A 21,871-nucleotide genomic window follows, 5' to 3' on the forward strand; every position below is an offset into this window, starting at 1 on the left:
TTTCAATTTACACAGTCACAAGTGAAGTAACAGTGCTGTTATTTATGCAATTACATGTACAGTAGTAAAACTAACGATTGGATATATGTTGTATCAATTTTCCAGAAATTAAAGGGTAATCAGTGCCACCTATAACAACATATTTGTACAATACTTCCAGACATAAAACTAAGTGCCTACAGGAGAACGAGCACTTTTCACAGATGATGATTTTTTTTTTTTTTTTTTTTCCCCTGTCAGCATAAAGGAAAATGGTTGTCCTATACAAAGGCAGGAAACAAGCAACAAAACTATTGGTGATGTTGTCCATATTAAATAAAAGATCATATCAATCTCTGCAATTGTTTTATTATCCTGAAAGGAATTATACAAAAGAAAGAATTTTGTCCAAATCTAGTTAAGGTTTTATTGAAGTTCTCAACTATTAATGTATAACTTACTTTTCCCAGTCTTAAGTCTGTCAGCCAGGTGCCAGGTTCAACTGTTCTTTTTCCTGCTGTAAATGCAGAGTTTCATGAAATAAATAGAACCAGAGAATTTTTAATACTTTTCTGTTTAGAAAGATTTGGGCATATTTGATTTAAATTTCTTTTAATGCCTAAAGTCTTCCAGTAGCTAATCAGGATTACTTTTTCAAACTATCTTTAGCATTGTAAATCCACAGTTATTTCTGGGCCAAAATGATCAATATTTTGCTAACCCAAATGGGGTTTGAGATATCTATTACAGGACCACATATACAGTGAAGGAACCAAGTGCAGAACTAGTCTGTAAGCACTGTGTAAAAGAGAGTGGTAGTGACTTCTATGAGAACTCTGCTTATGGCAGGCTTGTCAAAGTCCATCAAAAATGAAAAGGTTACTTACTAAAGATATTATTTTTTAATAAAATACTGAAATGTTTGACCTCTTATAAGGGGGAAAGAGAAATATGATCATAAATGCTGTCCTTGACAGATGCATATATCTCTCAGTAGGGCTTTTGTCATATATGAAGAGAAATATATGGCTCATAGAAAGAATAAGATGTGTTAAGTAGAACTATAATTTGTTTCTCCTTCTAATATAGTCTGAAGAGCAGCATAAAAGAGGTCATACGATCTATTTCTACAAAACCATTTATCATCCAGTAATAATGTCTTTGCAAAATTGTTTATCCATTCAAGTATCTTCAGGAGATATGTCATCATACTTGCATATATTGTAAGTCACTCCAACATTTATAAAACAACACTGATAGACAAAAACACCAAAAACACCCATAAATATTAAAAGAAGCTCAACAAACTTGACTATCAAGTACTTAAAAAATTGTTGATCTTTACATTACACATTAGTTACATGCTGTCCAAAATCTTTCAGTGGAAGTTGTTGAGTTTTTCAGGGTTTTCTGTAGGTCATCATAATCTTGTGTATCCACCGGGAATAATATGAGACTCGAACAAAAATCCCAGGACGATTTTGAATGGCACATCCACGGCCAGGAACAATGACACCAATTACTATCTTCAGCCTGTTTTGTTCACAAACCAAGGGACCACCATAATCTCGCTAGGAAAAATGAACACAATGAATGTCACTTCTCAAAATGCTTCAAGACACAGCTCCCACCTGTCTACTACTGAATGGTTTCTTTTGGTGATGACAGGGTGCACACAGGCAATAGTGTTTTTCTTGACACAGGACATACACCAATTTCCAATATCTTTTTCATAATCAGAGCTTATGAGAACCAATGACAAAGTTGGCCTCTGATATTTTGTTCCTTTTCATGCAAATTAAGCTCTGTGGTCCATCTTTACATGTGATTCTAGTGACTTCAGACTACCAGATTTTATTCACCTCTTTAAGCTACCTGCAAGTCTAATATTTGTTTATGTAAATATAAACCAGATGAGCAGAATGTGAGTTGACTGATAAATATCTTTGTTATGATCACAGGCTTTGCATCAAAGACTACTGAAAAAGTCAGGTTAGTATTTTTCTTTCAGTCAATCATCTTGCAAGGCCCTAGGATGAGAATCTAGATGTACTAATAGGCAGGGGAGAATAACAAACATAATAAAGGGTAATATTTTTTAGGCATTGAGACATAAGTTGTTAAAACTTTTTTTTTTTTTTAATTCTGAATGAATCAGACTCCCATACACCAGTTCATGCATTCTATGAAAATTTGGAGTATGACCCACTGAGATCAGAATTAGATACTATCACACAGATCTGGGACTTGGACATAGGTACTGCAGTTTCTACCCAGGCTAAAGGTAGACTGGACCCAGCAAACCCACTGCAAAACTAGACAGCAAATGCTCATATCAGATAGTGAGTCATTGTTTCAAAAAATGAAAGCTCACAATTAGCATTGCATTCTCTCTGGATCACCAGAGAAACAACAATGCTTGACCTTTATTTGGTTTGGGATTTTTTCTGACTGACGGCAGACTAGTTCCCACATGAACAATGAACTATGTCAGCACCATCAGAGAGGCTCATAAAACACTTTCAGGAGTGGAGTTTCACCTGCCAATCTGATTTTGTTCTTCTGCCTGTTCTCTGCTGAGGAAAGTAGCTTCAAAGGAGAACTTAGGGAGCAGGAAACTGCTCAGTGATTAAGACTGATTGCTAATATTAATTCAGTCCATTTCTTCTTGCAGGGAAAAACAAAGTGCAGAATCCCCAGCAGATTTACACGCAGATGTTTCATTTATAAGCCTTGACAAGTCTAAGACCTCATTTACAATTAAGTTTTTTTTTTTGAAGAAAATACTTTGCAACAAAAAATGATCCCATGGAATATTAATAACAAATGGAAGAAGCCTCAGCTTTATGAAGATGACCTCTCTTCCCCATGGTTTGGTAGTACTCTTGGGTAGGGAAATTTCACTACATGGTTAATATTGGTATTAGGAAATCAACAATTCTATTCCAGGTAATAAATACTTAATAATGTTCATGACTTCCCTCCTTCTAGATATCCTCAGTCAGATTTTCCACCGAAAAAAAAAGATTATATCTTCCTGTAATAAATTATTTACAGTTTTTCGCCTCAGATGTCTTTTCTCCATCATCAAAACTAGTGCTAAGCAAAACAACTGTATCAAACCATATGATCAGTGAAGTAGTTCTCCTGTCCTCCCCAATATGTTTCTCAGGCTAGACTACAGAGACCAAAAAGCTCCAGCCTTCTGACTGATACAAACCTCAGTATATTTTTGGATCTTTCTCCTTCCTTCCTAACTTTATCAACTCTGTTGAGTACTGACTGTTATGTACTTTGCATGCAATACCTCATCTAAATACGAAGGTGAATTTGCTCCAGCTTTTGCTTTCTACTCAATCAAAACACACAACTATTGCTGCCACAGAGCTCACCTTAGTCCTTATTATACAGAATACAAATTTGTCTCAGTCTAGTGAAGTGTTTTAGTTGTATGAGTATATTTAAGATTCACATAAATCTTCCAATATGTGGTAGCACAGTGAAATTGAAGCAATTTCTGTACTCTGACATAAAATAGAACACTTGCAGCACAAATCATTTTCCAATGCAAAAGTTTAGTGCAGTGAGAATAATTATAAAAAACCTCCAGTAATTTATTTTTTGGGAAAGAAATAGCTAGGATCCTAAAAATGTATTAGGAAATGCGATATTTACCTCACAAGGCCCAGCACCTATGGTTTCAGCCACAGCACAGATTTCAGACTCATTCACAGTGATCTTCCCTTTGAAATATTGGTTGCACTTCTCATTTCCCAAAATAAACAGGTTTGCTACTCGGAGAAGGCCATCATAGTTAACTACTACAATTGAAAAGAGAACAAAAAAATTATTCTATTTTAGGGGGGAAAAAAGTGTTTCAAGATACAGTCTAGATAAATTTATTCATGTAATTTCAGTTATTGTACTTTCTCTCCAATATTCACATTTTTGTCTATCCCCACTATTATCATGCTTTTGTATTTTGGATTTCTTATATTTTCTGCAAATGGGATTTGCCAGACATTTGTTTGGTTTTCATGTCTATTCAGTTCTCTGAGAATATCTGGACAAGTTTTTAGTATTAGAATAAAGGGTTGGGTAACTGGGCTTACTCTACAGCTCACCAGCAGCTTGCCCAGACATCAAAGAAATCAGAAAAAGAGCCTGAAAATGTTATCACTCCATCAGTGGATGGAGGATTCTTCTCCCTGCCTTAAAGATGAGTTAATGTGTAACAGTGTCTGCCATGGCCTAGGGAAGGACATGTGACTTGAAAAAGACTGTAATAGAGTGGAGTTTTTCTTATTCTGTGCTGGCTCAGCTACCCTGAATGACTTTGTGCCTGCAAGGGCAGAGCCACGGCCTTGTGCAATCTCCATTCATCAGTGTGAAGGTCAGGATGCAGGAGCCCTGTGGAGCTTACTCTTGTTCTACATGTTGAAAGACAAGCCTGTACAAGCTGCAAAGATAAATAAAGGGTCTGGACCTGCCCATTCTCTGCACAGCCATCAAAAGAAAATGCCAAGCTTGCCCTCCACTGAGTTATTATCCTGTTTTCTTGAAAAAAGTGGATGTAACACTTCTTCCTTCCCTGACCGAGATTCTGTGAGGATTATAATAAGTAGTGCATAAAATATTAGCACAAAGTCCTTGGATGACAGATGTTATGTATTTACTGTATTACATAACTCCACAGCATTGCAAATTCCTTATCAGTTCTCCTAAGCTAAGCTTTCCTGTGATGCTGTACTGTGCTCCAGCCCGATGTCCCTGTCCCCCAGACAGCCGATGCCCCCAGAGGATGGCTAATATGGGCATGCTGGGAACATCAAAGGCAGTCATTTGGGAGAGGGCTGGTACAGATTAATTGCCACCCACAAAGAAATGGCAGAGTAGTGGCTACAAGGAAGACAGCCTCAGAATTCCAGCCTAGTTTCTGCTCTGCTTCCAGGACAGTGTGAGTATATTGCTGCTGCTTACTCAGGGTCTGTGGCAAAACAACATTTGAGCACAGTAAATATTGGAGTAATTATTGTCAACTGGCAGCTATTAACTTTTTATCAACACATAATTAGCCAGATATAGCATTTACCAGACTAAATAAATGTCTGTTCTCCCACATATTTGTATTTTCTTCACACAAAACTGTGTTTAGTAAACATTAGTAAGGTTGCAAAGTCAAGTTCTCAAAAGTTAGGAAATGCCAGACTTAGGGTTGTCTGTGCATCCCTAGTTCAGTTATTGTGCATGTTAATAAACTCTTTAATTATATGTTTCTGTATTAGTGTTTCCACAGAGGCCTGCTTTGGGTTACAGAAAGAGACTGCTCAAGTAGATGAAAAAGAGTTTGTCAAAAAACCCTGTGAAAACTCTGCAGAGCAATTCTTCTATTTTTTTTTTTTTAACATGTAGATCAGTATTTTTCTCTAATTCATTCATTCCTTGAAATGTTGAATCATTTTTCCTGTCACTGAAAAAATAACAAAAAAAGGAGACACCAGTGGAAAATATTTCATATTAGATTAACTTGGATAACAGGCTCAGAGATCTACAAAATTAGAAAAAAAACCCCAATTCTATTTTATAACAAGAAGTGTTGGACAACTGTGGCATCAGGCAATACCAGCAGCCTCACCTATAATGACAAGAGGAAGTAAGTTGTCAACGTATTCATTTAGTTTTTAAAAATAGTTTCTTACATCCAGTGTATCCCCATCCATAAACACTGCAGCTGGTCTTCTCTGGAATGGTACATCCAGAAATGGGCAATCGGATTATTTCTACAAAATTTGTCAATATAGCAGGTCTGAAAAGAGGAAAAACAAAAAAAAAAAAAAAGGATTTTGCTTAACCTTCTAAAATGCATTTTAAAAATTACATTGCCTATTATAGACCACAGCAATTAAAAACTGTGCCAATACTTTTCCATTCATTTTGTCTTTGAAGAATATGATGGATTCTTCTACCTATTTTTTGTACTACAGCTCCTAACTGTCAAAAAAATTCTTGAAATGCTGTCACCACTTTTATGCTATTTAACTTGTGTTTTAATCTTAAAAGTAAGTAGTGATGGCATTTCATTTGAATATATAGGTTTGTTAATGTGGAGAAAGTTTGAAAGCTTGTATATACACAAGGATCTCAGCTACAATCTGCTGCTTATTCTATAAATTAAAACCATATACTAGTCCATGTGAGTACTTTGTGGGTTTTCTTTAAATCTCCCAACAAACCTAAACATGGTTATCAGGAAAAAAAGCGTAGGCATGATTTTTCAGGAGTAACATCTGTTTTCTGAGTAATGTAGATGGACCTGCACTTCTGCATATACCAAGCAAAATTTCTTTCAGTTGGAAATTTACTCCATGGAGACAGCATCTGTAGTATTGGAGACAGTAGAGCAATGAACCTGCAAATCTCTTAGGAAGAATCCCACCCATCAGATGAAAATCCCAGAATTCACAATAGCAGCTACTAACCTGCTAAGTTTCAGTAAGACCAAATCTGACCCTGCAGGGCCATATACCAACTGGGAGATATTCCGCACTTGTCTACGCTTCTCCTCTCCCTTTCCTTTGATGTTATGGACTCCAAGCCAGGCTTTGTAGTCTTTCAAATCTTTGTACCTAAATGAGGGAAAGTTGGTTATGATTTTGCTGACTATATAATAAAATAACTAAAAAAACTCTGCTTAATATGATTATTCTGGAAGATCTTAACTAATGCTCTTCAGCAGAAATGGCTTCATGCTGCCAACTGCTATTCCAAAATCAACATGCTTGGATGTAAGGTTTTGGCCTGAAGCCATTACATAATTTTAACTGTTACTAAAATCTAATTTTTGTTTCATAATAGTATCCAAATATTAAAATCCTTGGACAGTATGAACCTCTGAACTTTTTTAGATTTACCCAAGTTGTCTATTTTATTTTGTCCAGTTAAGCAGAAGCATGAGATTATTCTCATAAAAAGGCAATTGTCTAACCATGACACTTGGAAAATCTATTTATGCTTCCATGTAAAATAGCCAGGGCTATCTAGATTTACAGCAACAATAACAGAAAATACCAAGGTCCCACAGGCCTTTTATATCAAAAAAGCAGTGTTAAAGCCAAACAGGAGGGAAAACTGCTGCGTTCAAGTTGAAGAAGCGTTGTGCTGATAAGTTCCTGAAAATAGATGGATTTTAATATTGCAAAGCTACAGACTACTGTACCGAGAAGGGAAACACTGTCTTGCTGTAAGAACCCACTCTTCCTTTATCAAAGTACCACCACAGATATGCTTATTCCTAGGGGGGGAAAAGAAAAGAAAAAAAGGTTTAAAAAAAACCCTCGAAAAAATGTAGTATTAGTTTCTACACAGTCAAAATTTTAAAGAGTGCTTTGCTCCCCACACATGCTGGCTGGTGAAAAGTAGCAGACTGACAACATGAGGAAACTTGTCTCTGTCCCTTTGCTCTACAGTTTCAACACTTAGAGTAACATGACTTTGGAGAGCTTTACTCCAATGTGCAAAAATCAGAAAGAAAGACAAATTCAGTTACTCTGTTCATTTAGTGGTTTCAAAGCTGAATTTGTAATAAGACACCTAATTTAAAATTAAAAAAAAAAAAGGTCAATTCTTTGTAACAGGAACTGGACTGAAACTTTCAAGCAAGTCCCCAAACTGCCACCAGATGTAAACAACATTTGGTCATTATTCATGTAAGTATTATTCAAAGCATTGACCTCAAGGTGGAGAGTTCCTATTTGATTACAAGCCCTATGAGATTTGCGTCCCCACGTACTTCAGTTGGAAACAATCTGCAGTGTATGACATTCAACATGTGATTATAGAAAACCTGAAGCATAATATATCAAGTAAAATTAAAGCAATTAAGCATGACAGTTCTTTAAAAAAAAGAAATACTGTGGAATGTAGATTAATTAGTTTCCTTCTTTGTGCCTCCAAAATCACATTTATTTTCTGTAGCTCTTCGGAAAGTGAATCAGAATTGTCAGCAATTTGGGAAAAGCTTAAAATCTCACAATTTATAAATTCAAATCACACAAATGTTCAAAGCTTTGCAAAGAACTACTAGATAGATACCAGACTATATATGGAGTTCAAAGACAGCAGGATAACACAGAGCTTTGCCTTTTTAGTTTTTTTAATCTTGTTTTGGTTAATGAGAAAAATATCTGGTCCAAAAGGCTGGAGTCTTTCTAAAATGTAGGTTCTAGAATGTTTTATTATAAAAATATTGCAATCAGGAGTATAACTATGTTCTTCCATGTTGTGTTTGTACCACTTATTATCTTATTATACACAATTTCATTATCTGAGTTAGGAGATTCATTAGTACACATAAAAATGTTAATTCCAAATTTAAGTGTGGGGCAAATTTAGAGCTGGTTCCATGAAACAGATGAAATCCATTTAAATGCACTTAAATATACTTGGTTACAGAATCTGGGTTGGATTTATAAGAAAATTTCATTGATCAATTTAAAATTTAGAGGTTGATTTTGGTTACCAAATACAAATAGTTTCTAAGTTTCACTGGGCCTTCACCATTCAGACAGAGCAATTCCATTTTGAACTGTACAGTTAGGTTTTCTTGCAGAAAGTTCAGCATTCATTAAAATTTTGTTTCAGACAATATTCTATTTGCTTCCTTGGTAACAACACAAAATAAAACTACATTTTTATGCCCACATGTAATACTTGAAGATATATTTTGCTGCTGGAGTTTTCCAGGAATCCCTTATTCATAAAAGGATCTGCAATCATTTAAGAACTCATCTGTTTCATGGAATTTTATTGCATAGCATAAAATTCAAATACCCTAACAACAGCTATTTAAATTTTAGGCACCCAGATGTAATTCACCTTACCTGCCTAAAAGTTCATCAAATATCAAGGCTATTTTTAAAACAGTGCAAAGATTAACTTTACCAGGTAGTGATTTAGCCCACTTAACTGGTTACTTAGTCTAGTAATATAGTGATCTTCCTCTAGAAATTTCTTTCTGAGCCATCTGATGCACTCCCAGAAAGGTTTAGATCTGATGGATCTCATAAGATGCAAAGATTACCAAGGATGGGAAGGACCACCCCAGAATTTCTATAGCAATGAAGTGATGTAGAAAATAAATTTTTTATCTTTTCCTTTCCTCCCTTTTTTCATTTAATACCTCTTTTACAACATAGTTTTAAAAGAGATGATGAATCATGAGCCAATAGAATTGAGCTTTACTTTAGTCTGGCCCAGCAGACAAAAGAAGCTGGTTTTTTATAGTTTTTTTTTTTCATGATAGAAGATCCAGCGCCAATGGATGATATATATCCTGTTATAAATTAATGATTCACACTTCCAGCTGATGAGTTATGAACCAGAGTAAAGAACATAGGAAACAGCCATTCTGTTTTCTGGCTTTTCCACAGCAGCAAAGATTTGCCATAATGTAATACATGTGTTATACACAAGCTGTACGTGTCGGGGTCTTGTTTCACAGAATGAAAAGGATTTCCTTATAGCTCCTACTTATGTTTTTTTTGTTTGTTTTTTTTTTTTTAAATACCAAATAAATTTTAATTTCATGCAATGACATGAGGAGAAAGCTCAATTTGACACAGGTACAAATCCTGAATCCTGCACTTCAGAACTAAATGCTCTGCCGTCAAAGTGAAAATATTGATCTGAAATTCGATTTTTTTCTAACAGTCTCTAAAATAAACAGTTTAATGCTGAATGCTAAGCCAATGTTATGAAAAGGTCTGCAGTAGCTAATTGCAAGAGCAGAACACTATGAGTGCTTTGCAGGTTCGTGTGTATAAGTTGATGATAATGAACATATAAAGTATTTCACTAGCAGAGTGAATACTATGGCATCACCTGACATTAGAGGAATGCTGATTCTCTGCTCTTACAGAATTTAACTGCAATGTAGAAGTATTCTTATTATGGTCAACACTTTCTACAGTTCTACAACGAATATCCTAGTAGCTGTATTGCCCTTCTAATCAAAGTGATATTTACCTGTATGTCAAACTAACCACCCATCCTTCGTTAGTTTGTGTTGGGATTCCATTTACAACTCTCAAATGTTTTGTTGAGGCACAAGGAATGGCAGTATCTGAAAGCAGGTCCAGAGATCACATTTTACTAAAAACAGTGGTAGGAAACCTGCACAGTTGCACATAAGGACCACAAGAACGTCAGTATTTATTATGGATTAACTTTCTTATGCTAATGCAATATATTTCTAGGCCATCAAAACTACTTCAGTGAAGCTGAGTAGGTCTATTTAAATATCCATAAGGAATATAAAATACATATATTTAAATAGTTTTCTTGAGATTTACATAGTTAAAAAGCAAACACTGAAACTCATTACCAAATCCCACCACTGGCAAGACATGACAGTGAGAATAGATAAAGGAGTATAATAAAACTATTCCCCATTTTTGTCTTGTAAAATTAATTTTGCTCAGTCTGTATGGTGGGTTTTTTACAACTTTAACTGACCTTTATCTTGTTTCCCAATTGGAAAGAAATGTCTAGACTTAGAGGATAGTCATGCACTGCACAGTTCATATACAAACTTACTTACCATCCAAACTGATTGCAGTAGGAGTTGTATCACCTTCACCTAGATAGACACATAAGATAGCCATAATACAAAATTAAAATACATTTAAAAATTGAATAGAGTAAAATTCAACAACAAATGGCATATTGTTAATTTTAATGGTTCAAAAAGTTTTAAACTTAAATGATTTCTTCGATATGCTGTAAGAGCAGTATTTAATAAGGATTAAAAAGAAGGCAGAATTTTATTCCAATAGAATGAAATAAGAAATAAAGATTTTGTAACAGGAATGTTGAGCATTTTTCTTCTTGGCTGAATCCTGAAGATATCAGGCTGCCTATCATGTTCAATTTACATGATTCATTCAAACAAGCAAATGCTGAAAAATGAAGTTATGACTTTCCTATAAGCTTTCAGGAACTTTAGAAGTCATGTGATTAAATCCAAATAAGACTGAAAGAAATTCTCAATTCCTTAAAAAAATTCAAAAATAATTTTAAGTTCCTATCAGCAAAAACTTATTCTTATCAAAACATGTTCCCCAAAATCTGGTTCAGTTCTTCCATCTAGTCAAAGTAAAAAAAAAACCTGTTACAAGTTCGTTTAAACTTGGTTCAAAATTTTTTGCCTTCAGTGACATGTACAGAGTGACCCAGCATTATGAGCTAGAGGTACAGGCGTAGCTGCTGAAAATTTGCACAAGGAAATTTAAATAGTCTCATCCAACCAAATTTCCATCATTATACAAATACATATATATATACATATATATATATATACACACACACACTATAGGTATATACATATATAGAGATATATAGATATAGATATATATAAAGTACCTTAATACTAGTCCATATGAGTTACAATTGTAAAACAGGCATATTCCCTCTCTGGTGCTTGACTGCAGAAATGTACTACTCACCAATTCTGTATACCCCCCAAATGTTTGCTGAGAATATATCCTTAGGAATTCACAGATCCAAATAATGAACTCAGAATAAATGAATAAAAAGTATATTTCTTCAGCTGTTATTCTTCATTTATATTGACACAAATAACTTTTTGCACAGTTTGTTTACTCTTCACATAGATGCCAAAATATCACCTGAGACTTCAAATACCCCTTCTTAGAGATTCTGGAGTTCAGACTATGAGGAAATGCAGCAGATTGCCTCTAGGAATGAGTGTAACATTATCCTTAACCTCTAGAGATCACAGACATGCATTCAAAAGCCTGATTTGCCATTTAAGTGTTCTCCGAAGACATACAGCAAAGTAACTTAGAAATAAGAACTGAAGAGAAAGATTTTGAACATAAATGTGAATTGCACATTTTTCAGCATAAAACTATCTTTTTCTACTTGTCATCAGTTTATTACTGAATTCCCTAGGATTCTTAATTCTGTTTATTTAAGCTATTTAGATTTAAACATTCAATTTTGGAGGCATGATTTTCCTAATTCTTGCCAGGAGTTAAATCATCCCATAAACATCCAAAGCAGAATCTAATCTTTATAACACATATATACTTCAGCATATATATAGTGAGTTATCCTAACATTACAAAGACAGATCACACAAAGAGACTCTGAAGCTTGTAGCCCAGAAGATAACTCTGCCTGGGTTTCTTGAGGCCACAGCCAGCAATCTGACTGCCAGACCATTCTTTGTCTCCGTCCAGCCCTCATTCAATAGCTAGATCTGCTGGAAAATGTTTGACCATCTGTAATAGCCCTTTTGTGCTCCTGCTGCATAAATAAGTCTTGAAATCTCCAAGCTGGTCAAGGAAAAGAACCCCTTGTTCATATATTGCACAAGCAGCTTCTGTCTGCTCCTTCTCAGTCACACACAATTGATTCTTGATAGAATCAAACATTTTCTGCTGCCACAAATGACAGTAGTAAGGTGTGCATATGCTTGTGACACTGTGGCTTCCCTGGGACTGCACAGCTGACAATGCCTGAGGCGTACCAAGTACTCACATCGAGAAATAGGGCAGTAATCCCAGGGAACAAGAGGATCATCTGTGTAACACCAGGGACCATGAAAATCATCATCTGGATTGCGGCAATAGTTTTTCTTCAGTTTACTAACATCTGGTTCTCTGAATATTTGTATATGCCTACAGGGGAAAAAAAATTCAAAGTGTTGAAAAGCTTTATACTATAGCCCAAATTTTCAAAGGTTAAATGTTGCTTTGCTCTACATTGTATTATTAGCTGATTGAGAAGCCTACAGGTCAGGGTTTAGGGCTGGTTAAAATCAAAGAGAAGATGAGACCCAAATATTTGCTGGATCTGGGTCCAACTTTCCTCTGGTTGGTATTTTAAGCACTGTGTCCACTGGACAGATGGAAGGCTTCTATATCTCCCACTCAAGCTAAAATCTCTAGATACCCTCGAGAGGGATCGTTATACTGATTAGAAGAGTGTCTGTGATGCCCTCAGCACATCTCCAGGCCTCTCTAGGGAGCACAGGTCACCTCTCCTGCAGGTTAACAGTATAAGGGAGCATTGAATCTACAAAGCTAAATCAAAGGCAAAAGAAAGGCAAACTAAGAAAGTTAGCAAGGATGATCAGCAGGCAAGGAGAAAGATGAATGACTCAGACAAACTGCAGTGATACGTCACCTAAGTTGCAAACCTACATGAAGCACTTCAGACATGAAATTTTGAGGTCAAACTCTGAAGCAGAGGAAGATGTTTATTTTTGGCTTGTCAGATACAAGAATATGGGCTTCCTTAGTTACAGCTGTACCGCTTCTTTAGTCCATAACCAACTACACATGCTGCCTCTAGCACACCCATAACCAGGGAAACTGTTGCAGTGAGACAGAAAACTCCCCAAAGAAGTTCCTAGATGGAAAATGTGTGGGAGTAAGAAAAGAAAAGCTGATCTGTGCTCTATTAGATGAATGCAATTGCATCAAGTATCCAGTAGGTTTATATTGTCTCATTCACACCAAACTAAGAATTATCAGGCTTCTCAGAAAGCAGGAGCTTAAACTTCTCTTTCCCTCACACAGGCAGCACACTGAAATATGTATCCTCTCTCTCATCATCTGTGGGAAGAAACACATATAGTCCAGGTGAAGATTCCAGACAGGACCACTGAAGTCTGCCTTTTGCAATACAGCTTCCCCAAAGGCTGATTTCCTGACTTACACAGTCCTTCCAGAGGACAATGGCTTAAATGTTCAGCACTGTGACTCAACAACAAGTACCAAAGCTAATACTGACATATTTGCATCAGCTTCATAAACTAAAGGAAAATGAAGGGGAAACCATTTCCATCACAGTCACTAATGTGTGTGATATCTCATACATAGCAAAACTTTTTATGAATCCCTTATTTTATATATAGTCCTGTTAATTCATTTTACTTCAACAAATAAATTAAAGTAGCCTGCCATTTCTGCTACTTGAATACGAAGCCAAAGTAATGATAAACAACAGAAATTGCAGGTCTTTTTAATGGCATTTGATGTCAGTGTCACTAGACTGTAGACTCAAGAGTCAATTTCAGGCTGCAAGGGACGTTAGGTGACTTCAAGTCCAACCACCTCCTTGAAGCAGCATGAGCAATGAGATGAGGTTGATAACCATTTCCTGTCTCATTCCTACTATCCTCTCATTGCACCAAACTTTCAAGGACAAGGATGGGGTAAAATAGGCCAGTAAACTGAACACTGATAAACATCCCAAAGCCAGCAATTAGTGGTTAGCCCGAACAAAGTCATGTCGTGCAATATATTTAAACATGAAGAAAAAGAGAAAAATATAAAAATAAAGAATAGGAAAACAAAGATATTAAAAACTCCAGGGCATAAAGGGATACTTTAGAATCCACGGAGATGAAAAAGAGTTGCCATCTGGAGGCAGTATTTATTCAGGACTCACTGAACCATCTCTTTCTTTTTAATATGTACACACCTACGTAAGTCTTCAATATTTTTGTCCCATGTGGAACAAGTTAGCCCAAATCTTGTCTTGGATAGATTCCCCATGTAACTCTTGCCATTGCCACGATAACAATCTGGAAAAAAGAATGTTGAGACAAAAAAGTGGAGGGTGGTTGTGCAACATCGAGAAGAAAATTCTTCCTTTCCATCAGTAATCCAAATTATTAAAGACAAGTGTTCTATTTAGTAAATGCTGTACACTATTAATCAGACAACTGTATAAATCAAATCAGAAGAAAAACAGAAAATTGTTTCCAGATTTACACACGTAATCTTCTGTTTGAGACCTTCATTCTCAACACAGTAGCATTTTAATTTTTGTCTTATTTAGCTGAAATGGGAAAATTTCTTTGATAAATAGTTGGTTTAATATTAATTTAGATGGGTCACAGAGAATATTCTAAAAGTTGTCAGAAGATAGTTTATTCGAATCCAACAAAAAGGGTCCCCTATTCCTCCTTCCATGGAAAACAGGCACTCGGTTTATCTTTGTGTATCTTCCAGATATCGGCAACAGTATATAATTCTAGACTTAAGTATTACTTCAGCAAAATCAAAAATTCAGCATGACTTTAATTTTAATGTAATTCAAAAACTTGCCTGTTCACTCCAGCAGAAGTCATATTTAATTCATAAGCTTTTATCACAAGCCTTTTTGGGACTTTTCAAGAGGATTGTTTAAAATGTTCAGTACTATAAAGACATTTTGCATAAAGCACTTAATTTCATATTCATCAGAATTTTTACTTTTTGATAATTGATACTTTACAAGAAACACAGAATGAGTATAAAAGTTTAATCCCTTCTTTGAGATAAGTCTTGCAACTGCAACTTTTTCAAATCTTTGAAATGAAAAATTGGCTAAAACTTAAAAGATGGAGCTGTTAATTCAGCCTGATGTATGGTTATAAGTCTGAGGTCTTAGCCTCAGTTTATGCTATGATTGACATCCATTCAGGATGCAACACTACTCCTTACAGTAATAGCAAGACCTCATGGGAAAAATATTTCCATGAAGACTCAGAATGAACCTCACAGGCAGAGTCAAGTAAGAACTCAGAGGATCAGCCCCTTCTAGACAAGGAGTTACATGCAAGAAAAAATAAAGGAAAAAAAATCGCTTTTGGTAACCTCATATGCAATTATAAATAAACTGTGGACTAAGGAAATCATCTCAGCTGTGGAAAAACACCCTTCAAACTAAGAAATGTAAAGACAGTAGAGTAGATACATAGATTCACCTCTAAAAATCAGATCCAATCAAATCTTTGCTGCAGCTTTCCCTGCTGAAATCAAAAATTAAACTGAGAAATGAATCTCATTTACACCACAATGAATCCCAAACATGTAAATAAAACCAAAGCAGAACTACATAGGTATAATACAGATACAACTCTTCAGTTTTCAAGCCTGTCCACTTGCTGTTTGGAACAGTATAGCATTCACTTAAAATCGTATTATCACCCTTTCCTCTGTTACCTTGTTCATTTGATACATCGCACTTGGGAATCTGGGAGCAATAACCAATACGGATGTTTGGGTCAGTGGTAAAACACCAGGGTGATTCAGATCCATCTGGATTTCGGCAGTAGTTCTCCCTCAAATCCCTATAAAAATAAATATGTTAGCTCACAGCAGGGATAACCTAAACCCACCAATGTGGTCCATTGTTTTTTGTTATGAATTAACAAAAATACAGGCTCCTTCAGGTCTCCGTGTTACTGATCAGTGTCAAGTGCAAGGAGATAAGGAGCCAGTAAGAACAGAGTGTCCAGAAAAAAAATTAACTGTAATAAGAATATGTTTATGGAAATTCATTTTCAGCAGACGTGTTTTGATGGGATATACGATTTCATTTGAAGATTAACAATATTTTCATTCAGGATCCTCCATCAAAATTTGCATGCAACCGACATTGGATACACCTGCAATACATTACAAGTGCTTTTAAATACAAACATTACCAAAGTGCTTAAAACTCCCTACTTTGAATGGCTCTGCTGAGTTTGGAGAAACAGAGTGCTGTAGACTATCACTGACTCATTTAGGAAACTGAGTCATGGAAAATAAAAAAAGTGTATGTTGAAATTCTATACAGCTGTTACCTTTAAAGTAAAAGTTAGTCACAAGGGAATATCTTTAAATGTCTTTTGCAGATTGTGTGAAATAGTCAAACCTCTTAAATGTAAGTTTTATTTCCCCATCTCCTGACAGTTGTTGCCATGTTCTGTGCATCTCCATATTTCACTGTATTTTTTCCATCTGCAGCGCTTACTGATAACAGACTGTGGAAAGAATGGGCCTAATACTAAATATCAGTAATTCTTACTGATATTTACCCATCAATAAAGATATTTAGTACAAACTGGGCTGTGGCTTCATTCTGGTCAATGAGGTTTCCTCTATGCTTACTTAAAAAAGGACTGAAAAAACATTACTAACTGCCTAAAATTAGTAGATTATTCACATCTTGGGAGTTCATGAACCATACAGAAAGGTTCAATGACCAGTGTAAAAGCAGTCCAATTGATGCAACTAAATTTAGTAATGAGCAGAAAAAGGATTTAAAATATGAAAACTAAAAGAAGAGTTTTCAAATATTCTAAATGTTAATTATTGCCAAGAAGATTACATTTATGTAATAATTAGGACATATTGAATTAAAGTCAACAATCAAACTGTGAAGAAGTTTTTAGTTCCATAAAAAAAAACCTGTGGTAATATATCAGCACTGATGGGATTCAGGTCCCAGTCTGGAATACATCCTGACACTTCACAATCAAACTGGTGAATATATTCTTGAAAGAAAAGTTCATAAAAATCCCTAGGGTTTCACACAAGTTCATCTAGAACTACTGCTTTGAGATCTGAAGGAATGATTTTCCCAAGCTCAAAAGGTTTTGAGCCTCAGCAGGTAGAGCGGATGCAGGACACAGAGCAGGGACAGGGGCCCTATGGTCTACTCGAGTGGCATGACTTGTAAACATTTCAAAACTCAGCTCTTTTCCCACTGCAGTAATAACACCCACACATCTTTACTCACTTGCATTTGAAGTTCTCGGGAGTGATGTTGTGCTGGTGAGGAAACTGGGAGTCCCACCTCTGGCACTGGGTCCCACTCCATATGGTGCTGACGGTGCCACGGTAACCCTCACCCTGTCCCCGAACGCACATTGTCGTCTCAGCTGCCGCCTCTGTGCTGTTCACCACACTTTCGTCTGTAGACCCAGACAAGAAGTGTTGTTTCATTCTCTTAAGAATGGCTCAGGATGTCAGGTTTGAGCTCCACATTATGGATGGAGTAATGGATTACATGATGTTCAAATCATGGTAATTGCAGTTCTTTGGAGGAATTGCCAATGTGATTACAGAGTAATTTTTTCCTCTTTACATTTACAATATACACAAAATCAAAGTAAGTGCTGGACTTTATGCTAGTTTATCCACTTGCATGCAAAGAATCTGCAATATTTTCTTGTGTGAGACACCTGGCCTATGTTGTATCACTGGAGATCAGAAGATATTCCTGGTTACTTTTTCCAGTTCAGCAAATATCATTCCATCAGCTTCAAAAACCTGAGTGACTACCCACATGCGCACTGTGGTGTGGTAACACATATTTGTAGGATTAAAATACAATTGGGTTCCTCTAAAGTATTCCCAGAATATCAGGTCACAGGAAAAAAAGATGTAAATAAAAAAAAAATAATAAAAAATGAATATAAATCCTTTATATTATCCATTATAAATTAATGTGCTAAATTCTCCTAGAAGGTTTTTTTTTCTGCTTCATATGGTTAAAAGAGGAGAAAAAAGGCCCAGCTTTTGAAATCAAATATTAGTATTCTCTACAGAGAGAAAAATGTTTTAAAGACTAACAAATTCATCAGACTCAAGATCTCTTACAGATGTTGATATACTCTGCAGTCACCCTGGTGTGGGTTGTCTTGAACTAAACTCAGAAAACCAGTATTTTTTTAAATGACTCATTCACATAACTTGAAAGGTTCTTTTTATTTCTTATGCAATTTTCGTAATTGCAAATTAATGGCACAGATATTGCATCAGATATAGATAAAGTAGTACAAAACTAAATACACTACAGTAAGGGCAACACTTCTGCAATATCCTCAGAAGTTCCCAATACAATATTTTTAAAGTAACTGTGTATCTGTTGGTAATTGCTATTGTTCACAAGACTAATTTTATGAATTATATTAAAAGTATTAGTTGTCAGCAGTAAATATGTTATTAAAGTTCCTTAGTTAGTTTTCTTCAAATGGTCCAGTGAGTAGAGCAGTATTTGTGTGTTACTCATAATGTAGTTCACTCCTGGTAACTTGAGCCAGTTCCATGAACTTGGAGAAAATATGGATCTTAAGGAAACCAAATGTCATAACAGATGGTTTTGGCTGATTTGCTAACTGATCTTTGACGTTAAAGATCATTTCCCTGTCAGATGATAACATCAAGTTTTGCAGTTGAATTATACATTTATCCATGCATCCCTTTTTCTCTTCATCTGGTTGATGTTTTTAAATCAGTGTTTCATGGTCAAATTCATTTCCTGTCCCTCCTTCCCAAGCCAAATGTTGTCCTGTTTCAATGGGATTTTGAGTTCCAAACTCATTCCAAAGTCAAAAGGATATGGCACTGAAAGTATCACAAGGAGGTTTCTGCAGGCTGACAAATTCACTCTTTCTAGGGGATTCATCAAACAGGCTTGCAGCCAGTAACTATATGTTTAGTCTTTATACATCACTTTTTAAATAATTAGACTACAAAAATATTAATTTGTACAACTGATAGTAATAAATATTTGCAATATTCCAGTTTTCAATCATAAATAATGTATGAAAACAAATGGAGTTATATTCTAAAATAGCTTCTAAGCTGATTAGAATGAACATCGCTGTGCCACATTCAAATACATATTAGTCTTTTTTAAAAATACTTGCATGGCTTTCACAAAAATGAAAAAGATTTGGGGAAAAACTTGAGGGGGCGGGGAGAAGAGTTTACTAAGATAATAAATTTCAGCAGAAACCCTGGCTTCATAACGTTTCCTAAGTAAATTAATAAATTACAACTACATAACTCTAGCAAAAAAGTCTTTTTAAATAATACTAATAATGCACAAAAAAGTCAACCTAATACAGGCTGTCGCAAAGACCTTATCTATACACAATAAGTTACTACTTCAACTGTAATGAACTCTACAGTGCACCTACTCTGGACTCAGTCATGCTAAAGAAGAAATAATCAGTATCGTGTTTATACATCATTATGTGGGATTGAGTTTTTTTAAAATCACATGCCTGAAATGAAATAAGTAATTCATTAATTGATTTAAGCAAGGCCATAGTAATTTTGAAGTGCATTCCTTCTTTTTACGTCTGCAGATACACAGCTCATTGTTGAACTTTACACTGCATGTCTGGACCATGACCTCTATCTGTAGATCAGATTTTACAATTTGGCCATGTCAAAACATACAACATAAAGGCACCAGAAATACTCAACTTTCACATTGTCATGAATACTTGCACAGCCAAGCCACTTTTGCAAAGATTTGCACTATAATGACTAAGAGAGAAATTATTTCAAAATGTACAATGTGATTATCTGCTACTACTTTGTGGCAGCTCTCAATAAGAATTCTAGTAATGAGAAGGATTGCTAAAATATTCTCATTTTAGTTGATAAAGCAATTCCATTGTTCCAAAAAGTCCACAGAACCCTCCCCAAAATCTCCTTGCTGTACCACCTGCATATACTACAAATATCTCATTTTAAAACATGAAAAATGAGGTTCCAAAATATTTCTGGAACTTAATTCTGAAATTCTGAGGGCTTGTGCCCTCAGAACCAATTCCTATTCTGGCTTTTGAGTCTCACAGAAGCCTCAAAACTTACCAATCCTTGAGAAATCCTTCATTCAGCTGGTGATTCCACAAACAGGCATGATGGGAACAGTCTCCCTGTTCCTGTTAATGAAAGTTGGGCTGGATGTGCACAGGAACAGGCAAGAGCTTGAGAAGCAGTGCTTGCCTCACCAGACACTGCAGACTATACAGCACTTGACAAACTGAGAAGTGCTCAGGCTGTCCAAGCCTACAACTTACAGAGTCATCTCCACTCAGTATTGGTCTTGTTGTTGAGGCTAATTTTTCATTGCCCACATACCAAATTAACTAAATTTAATAACTCTGAGCATGAACATCAGATGTGCAGAGCATTGGTGAGAGAGCCCTAAGAACACACTCACCAGTTCTCTTACAAGGCAAAATCAAGATCAAGATAAAAATCTGAATTCCCATCCTTATCCCAGTAATTCCTCTAAAATATAACTTAAGATCTGCAAATCTAAGGGTTTGTTCCAATGAGAAAGACACTATGAATTTAATTAGATTAATTTAAAGTCAACGCATAATCCTTACTTTTTAAACTAATATTTCATAGTGGAGTTTCCCAGGGTTTTTTGCTTCAGTTCAACTTTTACAGTTCTGAACTGAGATTAAAAGTACTGTTAAAGAAAGATCGCACAAAATACCATCTTATGAAAGACCACTATTTATAATTTATTGATAAAGTGTCACTACTTACTCCTGTAGGAAAGTTCATTATGAAGAAAAGAATTTGGTAATTGTTAGCAGCATTTTGCTACTTTTGAACTTTGTGGGTTTTTGTTTTCTTTTTTAAATTCTAGATGACCAAGATTAAACATGTAATTCAGACAGATACATGAGGGGATTTCCCATTAGTAGAAATACTACTAATGTTCACATGTTCACTCTAAAGTCCCCAACCAAAGGGCAATAATGCAAAGATATTCTTTTTCTTCCATAAAACCCTCCCTACTCTGATACTTCAAAATACATAACTATATTAATAAGGGCCGGCTCATACATTCATAGATGCTTAAGTAAAAAGATGAAACATTATCCAGAGTCTTATGTGTAAAGCCACAGATAGTCTTCCCAGTCCTGGTTCTCACAGCAACGCCAGCATGAGGGAATCAGCAGGAGCCTTGAGTCATTCGACAGCTGAAGTAACCAGCTAGATACTATTTCTGACTCTAATCCAAATGACCCAGAAGAAAATCCTGCACAAATTTTAGGTCAATGGTGAGACTCCTACTGACTTAAAAGAAGTTAGAGGTTTTGCTGGAGAATTCATGTTCTTTCATGACAACACAACCTATGTATTTTTGGAAAAAGACACAGTTGGGAAAGAAAGAGTCCTGAACTACATCATGAGGAAAATACCTGTTCTTGCTTATATTAATGAAATATCTTTTCTGCAGTGTCAGTCAACAGAAGGAAAATGTACCCTGATTTGTAAAAAATATT

General features: G+C 35.5%; 1 protein-coding gene across 3 annotated transcripts in view; it reads right to left on the reverse strand.

Annotated features, from left to right (window-relative positions):
• Positions 1–231: 231 nt before the first annotated feature.
• The window catches only part of HGF (hepatocyte growth factor), a 54,915-nt gene continuing 33,275 nt past the window's right edge, over positions 232–21,871 (reverse strand). For 2 of the 3 annotated variants that reach the window (XM_048302198.1, XM_048302197.1), the window contains exons 8-18: positions 17,563–17,737; positions 15,999–16,126; positions 14,491–14,593; positions 12,541–12,680; positions 10,577–10,615; positions 10,003–10,099; positions 7,196–7,270; positions 6,459–6,605; positions 5,679–5,785; positions 3,655–3,800; positions 232–1,550 (exon numbers count right to left, since the gene is read on the reverse strand). In XM_048302198.1, coding sequence (XP_048158155.1) covers positions 1,380–1,550; positions 3,655–3,800; positions 5,679–5,785; positions 6,459–6,605; positions 7,196–7,270; positions 10,003–10,099; positions 10,577–10,615; positions 12,541–12,680; positions 14,491–14,593; positions 15,999–16,126; positions 17,563–17,737 — 1,328 coding nt within the window. In that variant the 3' untranslated portion in view covers positions 232–1,379. Of the gene's footprint in view, positions 1,551–3,654; positions 3,801–5,614; positions 5,786–6,458; positions 6,606–7,195; positions 7,271–10,002; positions 10,100–10,576; positions 10,616–12,540; positions 12,681–14,490; positions 14,594–15,998; positions 16,127–17,562; positions 17,738–21,871 lie in introns of those variants that run through there. The other variant, XM_048302199.1, reaches the window with a different exon arrangement.

This window comes from Corvus hawaiiensis, chromosome 4, assembly GCF_020740725.1.
Source record: "Corvus hawaiiensis isolate bCorHaw1 chromosome 4, bCorHaw1.pri.cur, whole genome shotgun sequence".
NCBI lineage: Eukaryota > Metazoa > Chordata > Aves > Passeriformes > Corvidae > Corvus > Corvus hawaiiensis.